This window comes from Anomalospiza imberbis, chromosome 10, assembly GCF_031753505.1.
Source record: "Anomalospiza imberbis isolate Cuckoo-Finch-1a 21T00152 chromosome 10, ASM3175350v1, whole genome shotgun sequence".
In the NCBI taxonomy this organism is placed as follows: Eukaryota; Metazoa; Chordata; class Aves; order Passeriformes; family Viduidae; genus Anomalospiza; species Anomalospiza imberbis.
In genome coordinates this window covers 19,364,847-19,381,339 of record NC_089690.1, presented here as the reverse complement: position 1 = coordinate 19,381,339, position 16,493 = coordinate 19,364,847, and the positions used below count along the sequence as shown (strand labels likewise).

At 43.3% G+C, this 16,493-nt stretch overlaps 1 protein-coding gene across 10 annotated transcripts in view; it reads left to right on the top strand.

Moving 5' to 3' along the window:
- Window positions 1–16,493, top strand: part of DGKD (diacylglycerol kinase delta) — a 61,225-nt gene that overhangs the window by 12,290 nt on the left and 32,442 nt on the right. For 5 of the 10 annotated variants that reach the window (XM_068201016.1, XM_068201014.1, XM_068201017.1 and 2 more), the window contains 2 exons: window positions 6,035–6,145; window positions 6,822–6,902. The exons of 1 other annotated variant lie outside the window; for it this stretch is intronic. In XM_068201016.1, the coding sequence (XP_068057117.1) occupies window positions 6,053–6,145; window positions 6,822–6,902 (174 nt within the window). In that variant the 5' untranslated portion in view covers window positions 6,035–6,052. Of the gene's footprint in view, window positions 1–3,061; window positions 3,085–6,034; window positions 6,146–6,821; window positions 6,903–11,075; window positions 11,323–14,737; window positions 14,871–16,493 lie in introns of those variants that run through there. 4 more of the 10 variants (XM_068201015.1, XM_068201021.1, XM_068201020.1 and 1 more) reach the window with 4 other exon arrangements.

Genomic DNA, 16,493 nt, shown 5'->3' with positions numbered 1-16,493 from the left:
TCGGCCGTGCTTGCCTCAGTCTCTCACTGGATGTGCCGAGTCCAGCTCATTCAGCAGGTCACAACAGAGGAGAAATAGGAGGATGTTAGGAGAGTTTTCTCAGGCTTTCCCATGTGGCTGTACAAAGGTCTGTGCTGTAACCCCCTTCCTCAGTTGTAGTGCTCATCTTCTGTTAGTGGGCCTCTGACTCATTGCCCCAGCTTCTCACATTTGATTCCAGCTCTGATTTAATTTTTTTGTCTTTTTCTCCTCTTCTGGAGTCCTTTTTTTGCAGTGAGTTCTCATAATGTGTTGCTCTTTTGATACCAGTAAAAGAAATCTTAATGTGATTTTCACTTTTTCAAGAGCAAAGTGCATTTAATGTAGAATTTCCAAACAGGACTATGCAACCTGTAATTGCCTTGTGCTCCCCTATAGATCTGTATAGCTCTCTGTGTGTCCCATCGCTAGAATTGCATTACTGATCCAGATTTCCCCCTTCCAAGCTTCCTGGAGTTCATTTCCAGGGTGTGACCACTGTCTGGTGGAAGGATGTTGCTCTCAGATTAGCTTGTTAACCCCTACCCTTTTGACATTTCATGTCTTATTCTATGGGGTTGGTTAGACTTATTCCTATAGTTTCATTGTTGGATTTACTGTGCTTTATTTGATTTCTAAATATTAATTAGTTTCATGTTTATGACCACGGAGAGCTTTTATGACACCATCTACTAAAACTGTTTTACCCACAAGGTACAGCACTCAGATTTGTACCTGCCCTAGCATGGCATGGCCACGTTGAAGCGCCTGCAGACCTACTCCTATCCTTTTTGCCACAGCTTAGTTAAAATCAGTGACTAGATGAGGTTGTTTGGTCCCTGGGGTTCAGCTGCCTGTAAAATTGCCTAGTAAGCATCTATAAAGATAGCTCAGTTCCGCATATACTTTTGCATTTTGTTTGTTCCTCTCTGCATTTGGTGCTTTGTTTAGTCAATTAGTTGTTGTTTGGCATCAGTGTTTTGTGGTGCATACAAACAGAAACTGTGTGTGTCTTAAAGTTTCTGCATTCTAAAGACACATGATCAACAGAGAAATACACATGCTGGGGACATGGGGTTTGGGATTCTTGAGTTGCTATTTAGATAGCTTTGTTCCATTTTGCTGTTACCTTGTACATAGTTCTTTTTCTGCATTGGAAAGATGTGTCAGTGAAGCATAATTCTTGTTTTTAATACGCTGCACTGAGTAATTGCCCCTAAGAATATGTTATGATCTCAGCAATGAAATAAGTTGCATTGTTCTTCCTCTGTCTCTATCAAACATGGTTTGGAGCCTCCCTGTGCCGAGGGACACTTGCCAGCCTGACAGCTGGACATGCTTGATAGTCACCCTCAGTCTGGCTAATAGGGCTTGTTTTCCAGATTAGGAAATCAGTTTTATTAAGAGCCCTACTTCCAAATGGGGCAATAGGTTTAAGCTTCAGGAAGGGATTGTCTACTCCTGTGTTTCATTTGGTGAGCGCTACTATGTGCAGGAGAACAAGGGATGCAATCTGAAAGTAGCTGAAATCTGACGTGATACTTCCTAAGTTTTAGTAGAATCACTCATCAGTGTAGAAAGCACTTAATCTGTGCAGGCTGTCTCTGACCACCTGACATGGGTTACTGGGTGCAGAGACACCTCAGAGGAGCAGTGCTGCCAAAAACACGACTTCGTCTTGTTGGTTTTCTGAACAGCTCCTGTTAATCTTTTGGCTTCTTGTTCGTACAAGGCCGGAAGGGGAAACAGTGAAGCACAAGGCTCTCTTTCTTTTAAGTTCTTTTTTTTAAGTCCTGTGAGTTGTTTGAAACCATTCCTGTTGAGGTCAGTGGCAAAACTTTTCTTGTGTCAGTTCAGGATTAGGCCTGCACCTTGCATCCATTTTGACAGGAGAAATCTGAGAACATATTATTGCTCTTCCTAAATGTCAAGTTTTGAAAGGGGATGAGCTGGGGGAAGGGTTGTGTATTGCTTGCCATAAACTGATTTTTTTTCTGCAGGAAGTTGCTGTTCTTCAAGGCCAAAGATAAATACTAAAATGTTAGAAATTTCCTAGGCCTTGCCTTTCAGTTATCTAATCTTGTTCTTTTCAGACTTCCTAAGACACTCTGCTATGTGCAGTGTTGTTTTAAATTGTCAGTTTTTGCAGTAACCTTTTTTACACTGACTTGCAGTATGATAAAAGGGGTCAGTGTTGAAACCGCTATCACATCATTTTACACTTGATCCGAGACAATAATTCATTTTTTCATAGCGTTATCTGCCCATGGAATGCCATGCCACAGGACACCACACTGGAAAGGGACTCAGCTGGATAGAAAACAGTCTCCACAGTTCCATTGCAAACAATTTTAGTATTTATCCTGGATAGGATGTGCATAATTATATGCGCATCCTCATAGTGTTTCAGGGCAGTAGCTTTTCCCGTAGGATCCAATATATGATACTAAAAATAGATTTAACACTCTCTTTCCATTATGGGAGAAGCAATTTCACTTTTATCTTGATGAATTACGTGCCCAGTAATCTGATCAGAGTAGATCTTCAATTAAAAACCTGCGGAGAGGCTGGGGAGCAGAAGTAGCTGTTCACCTCCCCCCTTTTATTTAATTTGTGTCACTTTGCAGTCAGGTCCTTTCCCCAGTTCATTTTCTGCAGCTGCATTCCTCTGCAAATAGCAAGTCCTTTGGCTGTAAAGTCAAAATAGAAGAAGAGAAAGGCAGCGATGTCTACATCATTTCATAAAGTCATCTTGATCGTATCTATGGCCCTTTCCGCCCAAACCCACCAAACTGTGCTGAACTGAGTGCCTATAAATAGCCCGGCTGCTCTCGTGCAGAGATGGGCAGCGCTGAACCAGAGGCGTGTTTGCTGTGAGCAGAAGGAGCTGCTCTGGCCTTTCATGTCTGAGCTGGGTAGCTGTGAGGTTTTCTATAGATAGAGCCTGGCAATGACAAGAGCTGCTGCTTAGACCGGGGCAAGGTGACCTCTGCAAGTGTAACATTTTGGTAAAGAAAAAAACGAGGGTTTAAAAGAGGAATGGAGGAATGCACGTCTTGTGCAGAGGTGAGTGAGCCCAACTCAGGTGAGGGAGCAGACGGGAGCTGTGGAGCTGAGGGAAGGCAGAGGCATTGTTTTGCTGAGAGTTACTGTGCTGGTGGGCTGGGCAAGAGTTTGGCTAAAGTGATGCTGCCTGAGCCTGGGGGGCGTAAGGGCTCTGGCTGACCCCAGTTTAACCATGGCTGTAAACAAACATAACAACAGAGCTCTGAAATCTCTTCCTGCAAGTTGCTATTTTTTGATCAGCCTCCTGGCTGACTGAATATCTTCGGGTTTTTCAACCAAGGAGTCTTCGCCAGGATTCTTAGTTCCTCTCTGATTTTGGTTCAGGGCTTTGCAGAGTTCAGTAGCTGCTTTCTTGGTCTCATTTTTTATTTATACGTGTTTTTTTCCAGGGAATGCAAAAATCACTCCATGTTTCTGTCTTAAGCTGGAAAATCTCCTGCCACTTTCCCATTTTCTTTCCTGTAAAAAAGTGAGCTGCAGAAATGCGTGATTTCTTTAATGTGGTAATTTGGATGGTGGTACTTTACATTTCTGTTTGATACTCAGGTGCTGGAGGTTAAAATAACTTGCGAGAGAAATATATATTTTAGTGGGTTTCTACAGAGTTGGTGAGTGCTGTTTATTCCACTTGACAGATGGGGAGTGGAGACACACAGAGTGAAAATTGCTTTATTGGGAACTCATAAAAAGTCCATGGCAGAGTAGGAGCATGAATGCATCTTTCTGGGTTCCAGATGAGCGCCTTTAGCTCTGGCCTTGCCTACAGGGTTGTTTCAGCAAGGGATGCTGCCTGGTCAGTCTTTGCACTTCGTTTTCACTTATGCTGAAGCTTCAGCTAAGATAATGCCTGAAGCTTCAGCTAAGATAATGCCTGAATTTTGGATTATTTACGTAATACCAGCTCTAAGGTGGTTTAGCATTTTGTTTCTGCGTTTTGCTATGGTGTGTTTAACTTCTGGACCCTAAAGCCACTACTAGATGCTTTATGGCTTCTTTGAGTGTATTCCTGCTGCTGTGTCCTGTGAAAACGAGTGCCAGGATGCCTTTCAGTGACTGCTTCAGAGCTGTGGGGAACTGCTGTGGGAAACAGCCATTTTCTTATAGGAGCTTAATTCTCAATTATGTGTTTTTGTTTTCTTTTTTCATTCTAGTGGAAGTTCTGTGGAGCTTGGCAATTCCCAGTGTGCCTGAAGCAGGCACACTAAGTTGATGTTTGCCTGAGCACTGGCAGGTATTTCTTCCGCTGTGCAGGTGGCTTTGTGAAACAGACCACTGGGAAGCAATGAGGCTTGGGGTTTGCTAACCTTGGAGCTGGCCAGTGCCCAGCATCCAAGGTAGATGCTGTTCTTCCAGGAAACAGGGGAGCTCTTCCCCTTTTCTATTTCCCAACACAGTGGAGGAAGATTGTAGTGGCTTCTATATCTGACAGCTCTCTTTAGGATCTGGTGGAATGTGGACCCTGCTCCTTCCCAGCTGATTTGTGAGTAGAGGCTTCACCATGGTGGTCCAGACCCTGTGATCTCTCAGGCCAGTTTGAGGATAGCTCAGTCTAGCAAGAGATGCATATATTGTCAGACGGATGTTTCTCCTTATAGTCAGCATTTTTTTCGAAGTGTTTTTTGAGGAAGCTTTGAGCTTGGCAAGGGCCAGTGTATGTGGAATGTATCAAAATCCGCAGCTGTTCCAAAAACTAAAGGCACACATTAGAAATATATATAGCATTTTAAAAGCAAGTTTAATGCCCTGGAAAGGAGTTCTAAAATGAACTAAACCCTGTGGATCAGTAAGAGTATTTATTTTGTGTGCTGTAGTAGCCTGGCAGTGTCCATTTGGTGCTGTTTGTGAATTGATACTTATCAGCAACCTGACTGTTACAAACCTGAATTCCACTGAGACCTCTGCTATGTTAAAGCTGTGTCATTTTCCTGGCACCAAGATACAGAATAACCTGTCTTACAAGATTGTCAGACCATTTGTGTCCTGTGTTTTGACTGAGCTATCGCATTGGGCTTTCTCAGCAAGAAGTAGGTTCTTGCAGCTCTTTTGGGGAGACAAGTAGGTTTCTTATGGTACCAAGGCATGACATAGCACTGCTTGCAGCTCCTAGGCAGTATTTACAATCAGGAATTTGGGGCTGGACATTCAGCCACGACTTCTTTGTCTTTCTGAGCTGCAGTTTTTGAGATTATTTTCATGTAGCTGTTGGTATTCAAACCTGAATGAAGTACATGTGGATTAAATCCATATCCCCACATATGCACAGTATATGAACGAGCATATGAGGCTGTGTATGCTGGTATGTCAGTCTAGTTATAAAGCAGTTAAAGAAAGAAAGTCAGTGTGCATGGACAGTTTTGGCACTGCAGCCCTGGGAAATGGCAGCTGGCCAGAGAGTAGCGAAGCAGGGTACTCTGAAGAATACCAAATGCTGATGTTGGATATAGCTCCCTCTTTGCTCTGATTTCACTCTTCACCCCCTGGGCTTGCAGCTTACCACCTCTGTGCCAGGTAGATGCTGGTTCACAAGGCACAGCTGGAGGTAGAGACAGATATCCTGGGTGTGTTTGTGCTGGTAATCAGATGCCAATTAAATGAAAGGTGCAATTACCTGTGACTGAAATCCAACCTCAGTGAGTTTAACTGTTACACTCCCCAAATCACTGTTAGATTTGAAAAGCTCATTCAGTTTTAATTTATTTATCTTCTTTGCTATCGCGATAGCACTGGAGACAAGGGTAAAACCTCACCGCACTCTGGGTTGTTTGTTCATGAGAGTTTTATCTTGTGAAGGCTGCTCAGTTTTGCTGAATGAATCTGTGAAACGCTTCCAGCAGAGGGCACTGAGGTTATTGGTCTCCGACTCCAGTTGTGACCCTACGGGTGTGTGCTGGGGAAAACCTGCCTGTTAGTAAAGCCTATGCTTCACTGCTCTCCTCTGATGCTTTTGTAGACTGTCATAAAAGAGGGGATGCTAATGAAACAGACCAGCTCCTTCCAGCGCTGGAAGAGACGATACTTTAAGCTGCGAGGACGAACGCTCTACTATGCAAAAACTGCTAAGGTAAGGTCCTGACAGTACCTGTGAGGCCAAGGAAGGAAGTCAGTAGAGAGGCTTTGGAGGCAGATGGGTGTCAGTGGGGAGGTAGCCCTCAGCAGACAAAAGAGCTCTTTAGGCACCGGTCTTCAGGCTTTGTAGCTACTAGAAGATCCCTGTGTTTTGCCTTACACTTGGAAATCCTTGGTTTTGAAGTGAAGCATCATGTGGATCTGTGATACTGATTTTCCACATTTTTTTCCCCCTTTGGTGCATGTTAGTAGGGAATGGACTCTGAGTCAATAGAAAGAAGAGAATACGAACGAAAGGAGACAGTGCAATAGACAAGCAAGGCTAGAATTTATCAAATCAGAGCTGCTATGCCTCTGGTTTAGTATGCTGATAGTCAGCTAAATACAAATCTGTCTCCTTTCACAAGAACAAAACCTACAGTTATTTGGTGTTCTTTTTAAATAATCCTTTAATAAGAACAAAGTCATCGTGTTCACTGTCTGAAGGCAGGCCAGAGTGATCCCTAGTGTATGGAACTAGACTTCCAGGTCCTTGATGTTGTTTGTGCTGTGTCTTTCCTTCAAATCATAAAAGGCTGTGATATGGAGCATGCTAGGCAGACTCCCTTTGAGTCTGCTGCTTATACATTGGATTCAACAATTTATTGAGATTCTGGATTTTTTCTTTGCAGTCCATTATTTTTGATGAGGTGGATCTGACAGATGCCAGTGTGGCAGAATCCAGCACGAAGAATGTCAACAACAGCTTCACGGTAGGACCTTTTGCATTATTTTCTGTTCTTCCATCTTTTCCCCACATCCCATCTCTTTTGCAGAGTTGAAAAACACCTGAACAATCTTCACAGCATCTTTCATGAAAAATAAATAATAAACTTACTTTTCTTTACAATCTGATAACTCATATTTGTGCATGTGGGAAATACCTCAGGTTACTACGTATTGTGCTAAGACTTGGCATTCAGAGATTTTCTTCCCTGTAAGCTAAGAGGGTTTGATGGAACCTGTTTGCACAGTGGGACAGAAAAATCTGTTCTGCTGAGGGAGTTGGAGGTGATGTTCATGTTTATGCTGGAGATCTTGCTAAAGGAATTTAGTTTTTCCCATAGGCATTAAAATATGTAAACTTCTTTCTCTGACTTTATTTTTGTGTGTCTGTGTGTGTGTTTATATATGCATGCTATATATAGTGGGAAAGCAAAAGGAGGAACAGAAAGAAATAGCACAGAAATAACTGTGGGATTGGTTCAGGATACTCGTCAGATGTGGAATGTGTGCTAAGTAGTTGCAGTCTGGAAATGTGGTGGTGTCCCTGCTTCATTTTCTCCAGGCTCAGGAACTAGGAGGAAGAATGATTGTATTTCTAAGGCGCAGGTGTTCTGCAAGCTCAAATTTGGGGGAGCACTTGGTGTACAGAAAAAAAGCCATTACCATCAGCCCTGCAGGGTGAGTGTCAAACTGGTGAACAGCAGCAAACCTCCACACAGCTGCTGAGGGGCTCAGAACAGAGGAGAAGGAGGGCCTGGGGAAAGGAAGTGTTGCTCTAAGGCAAAGTTAAGGGGAGAGCAATCCAGGTGGAGGGAAGAATCCCTCCTGGTCCTGCAGGTGGCGACCAACACTGAGCAGTGTGCCTTGTGCTGCAGCAGGAGTGATCTGCTGCTTTAAACATCTGCAAACGGGCATTTCTGTTGTGTAGCTGTAGCTTTTGGCTTTGCAATGCCTGTGTCCAGATAAAACCCCAACGCCTTCCCAAAGCTTGAAAACACTTTCTACATCTGTAGTTGGACAGGTGGGAGACACATCTGGGTATGGTAAGTAAATATTGATATCAGGTGTCAATGTTGAGAGTACAGAGAGAAGGTTTATGCAGTGATTTGAGTAGGGGATATATTTTCAAGACTGTGATGTTACTTACCTGTTAATAAAGCATTTTATCCTGGATCTTTCTTCAGTTTTCTGAGCTATATATAATGACTGATTTTTCAGGTAAGTGTACTGTTACTGTGCTGCTTACTGTTGTAGCTGGAAGAGATCTAATACCCGTCAGGAAGACTGCGTCTTAGGGACAGAAGGGAGTAGAGTATTTGCTCTCTCAGATTGCCCCATTTGAGTCAAACAGTAAAGAGTTATTTCCAAGACTCTGGTATCAGGCTCTGCCTTCCCTAGCTGATAAAAGGTAAAGGGTTACTTTGAAATTCAAGCAGGTACAGTTTGCGCTGTCTCCAGCTGAGTAGTGTATCATGGTGCTTGGGTAAATTCAAGAGAAACATGTTTCCTCCTTATTTCTATCTGCTCTTTCTATTATGGCTTATGGAGGCACTTGACTCATTTACCTTGAGGTTTAAAACTACTTAGGAAATCAGAAGGTGGCCTAGTCTTGCTGCTGTTTGCTCTGTTACATCATTGCTGTCAGTGCTTTGGATTCCTTGCAGTTATGCAGATTTCTGTTGTTTTTCTTTGAGACCACTCTACTTCCCCTCTGTATCTTCCTTTCAAAAATGCAGAGTTCTTTGATGCAATTTTTCCTCTGTTTCAAATCAGTGGGTTATATGATTTGAGGTTTTTCTCCTAAACTGAAAATACGTAGCATTTGGTGTTGTAAGCAGAGTTTTAGATGTTGTGGTTTTCTTTTTGGTTTTCTGTTTTCTTCAATGGAGACTGCTACTTGTGGATTTATAAAAGAATGATTTCTTTAGAAGAAAACTCAGCCTCTGTGCAGACATCTGTACTGCCTAATGTATAGATTCTGCAGGTCAGGCTGCCTGAATGACACTCCTAAGTTCCTGACAAGCAACAAAACCATCAGATAAACCACTTGGAGGAACAATGTTTATCCAAACCAAAGAGGTAATAAAGGGCTGACCAGTCAGAAGAGCAGCTGTTGAAAGTCCATTGAGGAGCATGGCGAGGCAGCCTCATGAGAGGAGAAAACACGAGCATAAAGCCAGCAAAGGTTGTGCTGCATGGAGAGAGGAGTAAGGTTAAAAAATAGCTGCCAGTAAACCTTTCACATAGGACATGACTGACAGGTAATTTGTTTGCTCTCAGCAGGAAGGAGAGCAAGAAAAGTGAGTTTTAAGACACGGACCTCTTCCTTTTAAAAAAGTGTGTAATAACAAATTCCACCATGGTTTACTTGCTTGATCTTGCATAGATTTCCTGAGTAAGTGTATCCTGTTTGCAATGGGGACAGTTTTCAGGACTGCTACCCAGAGTTAATGGATAGATGACTATAGAATGGGCTGGAAGCATGTGACATGGGGCATTTTTGAGCTTACAGTGTTGTACTGCTCCTTTCCCTGATGTGTAACAAAAAGCTTTATGTTTAGCCTTGTTCCTTTAGGTCAGGCAGCATGGCTGCAGAGGTATTTAATAGGAAGCCTCTGGGAAGAAATCTTATAGCAGCCCCATGCCAGAGCTCTTTTCTCTCATTAGGCCTCTAGGTGTGGTGTTTGCTGATTCTGTCACATCTCTGCCATCTCTGTTGAGAGTCAGCTGTCTACAAGGTAAATTCTTCTGGTATGACTGGGCTGTGACAGGTGCTTTCCATGTGTGATCCCTTGGTATATGGTGCATAGATCTCTCCCCAGTGCCTTTTCCTAGGGTTGCTGTCTTGCACAGGGTCTTAGAGAAGATCTGTGTGTTGTCCTAGTAGTTCAGGACCCTTTATTTCAAAGAGAGCAGGTCACCTTTTAGCCTGGACTCTTGCCATCAGTGTGTGCTATTTTGTACTCCTAACAAAATAGAAATCGGCAGCGTTGGATGGATAAGGTCAGAGCCTGGCCCTGATTTCTGTGCAGCGCTTTCTTAGCCATACCCTCAAAACCTCTTGTGATTTATAAAAAGCTGATAGATGATTTGGGATCACACTGAGTACATTGGGTCTTCACAGTGAGACTCCAGCTCTTTCCATGAACAGTTTTTCTTGGACAGTGCAGTTTTGCCATAATGTGATTTGTTAAGGTGCCCACATGATAGACTGGCCTGCAGTTCTTTGAGGACCATTAAAACAAAATCTGCAGTGAAGATGAGTTCCATGCTTTAATCTGGAGCAGTGTTTTCTCAAGATGATGCTGGGAAGCCTAGGTTTTACTGATCTGTGTCTCAAAATTATCTGCTTTACCTGAGTCACAGGCCTGAGCCATCCATCATGCCTATTCTCCCCTGTGACACCTGCAAGGTATGGGGGACACCAAACACTCTCTTGCCTGTTGCTCAGGTCAACACTTTGCCACCACAGCTGTCCCCTCAAAAGTCTTTGAAAAGACTTTGGATTATCTCTTTTGGTCCAGTTTTGTAAATATTTGTGTGCTGAACAAATTCTTTCTCAGACTGGTGTGTAGGCTGAAGATCTGCTCTTTTCTAGAAGGTGCCAACTGAGTTAAGCCTGCTGCCTTCAGTGTAGTTGGTACAGTTAACAAAGTGATTCCTTAGCTATTCCTTCATTGACCTTTTGTGGAGGATTTGTATAACGATAAGGTTCTTTAATAGTAGTCAAAAATGCCTGTCATTGTCAGGAGAGGGCCTGGAAAGAACATCATGTCTTCCCAGGTACATATCTTGTGTTCCAATATGATTCTCACATGGTGGTTTGGTAAATGTTTCCCAGTTATTGCTACCAAATGGTGGTATGGACTTTCACCCTCATTCACATAACATGAATTACAGCATTTACTTCCTATCCCATCTGATTCAGAGCTTTGAGATCCCGTAGGAGAAATATCCTCTGTGTGGAGAGGGAATTTTGTGTAGTTTGGTTTCATCTTTTTGATGCTTTGGTGAAATGGAAGGTGGCTCAGAGCACGTTTCTGAGTGCCAGGAGCCATGCTAGTGACCCCTCCTCCACAGTTAATGGCTCTTCACTGGAAGAGGTGGAGCTTGAGCTCCTGAGCTCCTGTAAACCCTTTTTTGTTGGGAAGTACCTCTCAGCTCAGCCGCAGACAGGAAACAGCATATTATTACAGTCAGTGCCTGCCTCTCACTTCATTGCCGTCAGAAGGAAACTTATCCCAGCTCCTCCTTAAGCAGGCAGCTAATCAGCTTGTGGCAAGTGGTACGTAGCTCAGACTGACCACAGACAGACTAATCCTTGCATGTCAAGCAATCTGTTTAGGTTTTTTCCTGAGGGAATAGGCTGCTCTGGACACTAGTGTAGAGGAAGATTGAACGTGAAAGGTAAGAGCAGGAGTGTGAGTTTTCTGGATTGAGCACTGGGAAACATGGCACCTGTGCCAACATAACAGATATCAGAAGCTCAGGTTCTTTGGCAAACATTTGCTACAAGCTGTTACTGTTCAGGTGTTCTCACCTGAGTGGATTCATGTAGATGTATTCTCTAGAAGAGGAGTAAAGGGAAATGTGCCTGCGGTGCTGTTGGAAATGCTGCACCTAGTTAAGAAATACTATTTATTAACTGATGATTCACCCTGACCAATGTCCCAGGAGAGAGGAAGTATTCAGGTTAGAATAATACCTCTCTTACAGAGCACTTGCATGACTGGAGGCGACAGTGGTTCTCGTAGGCTGAGGAACAGGGCTGGTGCCCTTGAATGAGAGAGTGCAGTCATCTCTGAGGAGTATGGATATCATTCTCCAGCTGTATGGAAGCCTGAGGTGTGCTACAATTTTTTCATATTATAAACTTGTTACTTAGTACTGACTCTATTCAGCAGCAAAGTTGGCGGTTTCTGTCTTGTGAAGTTTTACTTTACTGATCTCCTCCAGAGTGTCTGTTTTTGCTGTATTGTCCCAGGGCTTACTGATGCTGTGGAGAAATAGCATGAATTTTCATTTCTGGATTAGTAACCTTTCCTATAAACAGAGGGCAAAGTGCTTGAGCTTGGGTAAAAAATTGAAGTGCTGACAGTCCTTCCTGATGGGGAGAGTATGTTGTTGATATTTGCAGTTCATTCACAGTGAAGTGAAAGTGCCTGTGCCTGTTCATGATTTTGTGTCAAGTTGAATTATGTGTGTAGGTGCTTTTAAATTAAATTACATTCTTTTCATTAGAGAAGGCAGTGAAGTCTTCTCTGAAGAGTTCGGTTTTGAAAGAAAATAGAGCTGCTGAAGCTACAGAAAGTTTGCTGCTCTTGCCTAGCACAGGAGCTGTGTGCCTGTAAGGCACTGTTGGAACAAGAGAAACCCAGATCAGAGGTTAGTTGTGCTGATTTGAAATACAGGCTTCGAGAAAGAGCATGTCACTTATTTTTATGAGGAGAAAGAATGTAAGAACTTCTGTTGCAAGCTGTTTGCAGGAAGTCATAGTTGGACTTCAAGCTTCAGCTAGCTGATAGAGATCAGGAAAATCTGCGTGGTTCGACACTTGCACAGATTCCCTAAACTGCCCTGTGTAGCTTCAGCCCTCTGAAGAAAATGGAGGTGAACATATGCTCCAGGGAGTCACTGGACTTCCTAGCAAGGGAGAGGATTTTTCTCCCCTGCTTCCTCAGCTAGGGGGTAAAGGGACCCAGAGAGAAGGCATCAGCTGTGCAAAAAGACTGATTGATCTGGAGACATAGTGACACAGGACAGTCCCAGGTGTCCTGAATTTTCACACAGTCATGGATTGCCCTGTTAATGTTTGGAGTAGGGGAAGATTAGAAAAGAGGGACTCCTGAAGAGGATGGTTCTTTTTTCCTTGTTTTTAAACTCTTGTCTCTAAATTGGGCAAAATTGGAGCACATGCTGGAAATTCAGTTTTTGCTGGGGGTTGTAGTCTTTTCCACACCCATGTGTGTACACATTGAGGAATTGTACACTCTTTGCTAGTGCTTGTACTCTGTTTATATTGGCAGCTGTCAGAATTTCCTTTTATAAGCAAGTGAAAAGATGAGTAGAGCCATGTATTGCCGTGCCTAGAACTGCTCTGCTGGTTTTCCACCTTCCTTCATTAAGTGCAGTTCAGTCCCCATTTCCTGTCAGAACCGCTGCAGTTTCAAAATACTTTGCTATTTTAGTAGTTTGTAATCCAGACTTCAGTTTTTTTCTCCTTGAGAAAAGGCCCTTTGGTAAACAGACCATTCTGAGTCACTGTTAGTCAGTGAAAATAGTCATTTAAAATCCTTTCATGTCAACGATTTTTGGGACTCTTAATCCAGCCTCCTGTGGGAGCTGGTTATTAGTCTGTTGTCACAAAAGAAGGAAAAAATCTGGAGAAAAACTACCAAAAAGAAGATAAGCATGGAAGAAGAGTTAGAGAGTCTGGATGAAGTTGCTGTGGGTGGAGAGATCTGGCGATTGCTATTGTACGTTACAGAGTGACTCAAAAATATGCGGGAGGTTTTGAGAGAGATGAAACTACCCTAAGAAGTCATCAGACTGGGCTTTAACTGTTTTACTGTGGGACAGGATAGACAGGGAGCTGAAAAGTGAAGGAGACTGTGAAGAGCTTTTGCTTTCATAAAGGGAAGTTTACAGCTTTGAAATAATATCTGCCCTTGCGCCTGAACACTGGGAGCTTTTGTTTGATAATCTCTTTGCTCTTCATAACTGTCACGCTGAGTTGTGGTTTCATCAACCTTCCTGAGTAAGACTGCAGATTTCAGCTGCTTCTCCCATTCCAGGTGAGGGCACAAGGGCAGAACAATGTGTGGTCATTTGAGAACATGTTCAGCTTTACATAGAAGCTGCTCTAGAAGGAAAAGGCTCCTTTTTATGCAGGGAGAGGCTTGTTAGCATTACTTACAGAAATGCTGCCTCCCTATTTCTGGTGCTTGTGATGGTGTGTGAGCAGGACTTGTCTTAGCCTGGTGGCCCAGTGTGGAAAGCTCCTGGGTTCATCAAGCCATTGAAAGCTATTTATTTCCTTTTGTGCTAGCTACCAGCCTTTGTTCAACATTGCTGAAGTTATGGGGCTATGAGGAGCTGCTACTAACAATAAACTCGCTGTAACAGGTCATTTTCCTACCACTGGTAGGATCTTTTATTGCTCAGTGTTGTGATTTACTGGGTGCCAGCCTTGCCATGTGTGAGCCCACTGAGACAGCAGCTCTGCCACTAGGGAACAGTCCTGCCCCGTTTTTTTCATGGGTTTACTTCTGTTTGAGTGAGTAGGAAGCTTATTCTGAAATATCCTTTACCTTCCTAAATGGGCTGCCCTTTCTGAACAGAGTGGTTCTGTTTAGGAGCTCTTCCTAGTAGGACTGTTCCAAAGGACTATTGTCCTTTGGAAAACAGGTAAAGGGATGCATGTGCATCTGCTGCATGAGGTGGAGTGTGTGTGGGTAATGGAGCTGTGCTAAGATTCTTTGGCAGTTGGTACAGCCACTCTATCCACTCCCATTGGGTACTGCTCCATCCTTGGAGATCTCTAGAGGTTAACAGACCTGAACTACCAGGATAGTTGCTTTTCTCACCTGCTAACAGTGGCATGCTCTAGCTTTTGACGTCTGTTAAGTTGTTGTTAAAGTATTAAAATCCTCTTCTTGTCTGGGATCCTCTTACCGATTGCCAAGAACAGGAATGTGCCTTGTTTAGGAACAGTTTCCAGAAGCCTGTAGGAATGTGACCCTGTTATGAGAGATGATATTTTTCCCAGGGATAATGCTGTGACTGGTCTAGTTTCCCGCTGCAGCATGGGGGAGGATAGGGACTGGGAGAAATCCCAGATGGAGGGTCAGCACGAGTTGAACTTCACCTGCGGCACAGCGTAGCGCAGTAAGTGCCAGTGCTAATGCTCAGAGAAGATGCACTGCTGCCCTGGCTCAGGAGGGACAGATTGCAAGGTATGTGAACCTAATAAAGTAAAAATGGTCCTAAAGAGAACCACAACACATGCTGGGCCTGCTTTCCTATAGATATGAACTGTCCTGGATTTTATGGATTGAAAACGAAGGTAAAACAGCCACATGGGGGGATAAAATAGCCAGTGTATTGTGAACAGAGATTTGGGCACTTAGGGATTTGAGGAAAATCTTGTTACTGCTGTTTAAAAAAAAATGGGAAAGGAATTTGGCACAACTATAAGACCAGTATTGACTTGTTTTATTTGGTGGAAATGAGAGTTTCCATAAGTGGAAGATTGTCATTTTAGCAGGAAATTAAGATCTTGCATTATGAAAAAACATACAAAACTGGTGCATTTCTCGAATGTTATATAAAAAGCTACTTTTTCTTTCCCATATCATCCAAGTTTTGGGGAAAGAGAATTGGTGCAATTCTAGAGAGCTCTAACTGACCTCTGCAGTGAGTTAATGGGACTGGATTTGTTGGCAAAACTGGGTGAAAGCTGAATTGCAAAACAGAATAGGGCTGTAGTCTGTGGAAGAAGGTAAGGCTTGGACCCTCATGAGTCTTTGATACTCATAGTACTGCTCTCTTCCAAACGGTAGAGACCTACTGAAGTCATACTGACTCACTGCCTAGGGCTTTGCTGGCCTGATACTGAGCTCCAGATTGTTTCAGAAACAGACATCATTGAGACGGGCTGGTTTGAATCTCAAATTTGTGGTTTTTTCTCCCTTTTTCACAGTCTTCTTTTTTGTGTATTTGCTGAGGGAGTAGCACTTGCTAGTCCATACTTAATCCATTTTACCTGTGTGAGTTCAGTAATTGTGTTTGAAACACAGTGGATTTGCTGGTTGTTGAACCTTGCTGATGAATACAGGTGAGGTGTTTTACTGTATTCCAGTGTTCATTTCACTACTGCTATTGCTGAAACAGGAGCTGAAGTTGAAAAATGGCTGGGTCCTCATTACAGTCTCACCCAGTTTTCCTTCCTGAATCTTGGGCTCTCAGGATGCCAAGATCGTTTTCCGCCATACAGAGCAGACATAGCAGTTAGCTACAGCAGGGTATGATTTCCTTACCTTTGCCATATGTGATCAAACAGAAGGTTTTGCAGCTTTATTTATTTTTCCTAGTTTCTAGGTCTCTAGAGCTCCAGAAATTCCTGTTGTCTCTGTACTCAAGTCATCAACTGTTTGGAATAATGCAGGATCTCTTAGGGGGATTTATGGCTAGCACCTTTGAATATAAGTCTGTATTGGAACAGGATATGAGTAAAAGGAAGCAGTCAGAATGAGCAGGTGTTCTCATACCCCCACATTGGGCCATTCTGAGAAACGTACACATCAGGAAAAGTATGTTTAGCGAAGTTCAATGTCCCCCCACCCCATCTCCCCCTGCAGCATTTCTTCTGTCAGCTCTGTGATTGGGCCAGTGTGGTCTTAACTTGCTTTGCCATCTTTTGTGGTCACTGAGCTCACCAGATGTACTCTGGATAACAAACAGTCCCAGGGCATGCTTGGCTACACTGTCACTTTATTGCTGAGAAGTTTCTGGGCAGCCAGAAAGTGCCCCAGGTGAGCAGAGATGATAAAGTTGTCTTGGGTGGCAGAAAGACGAGA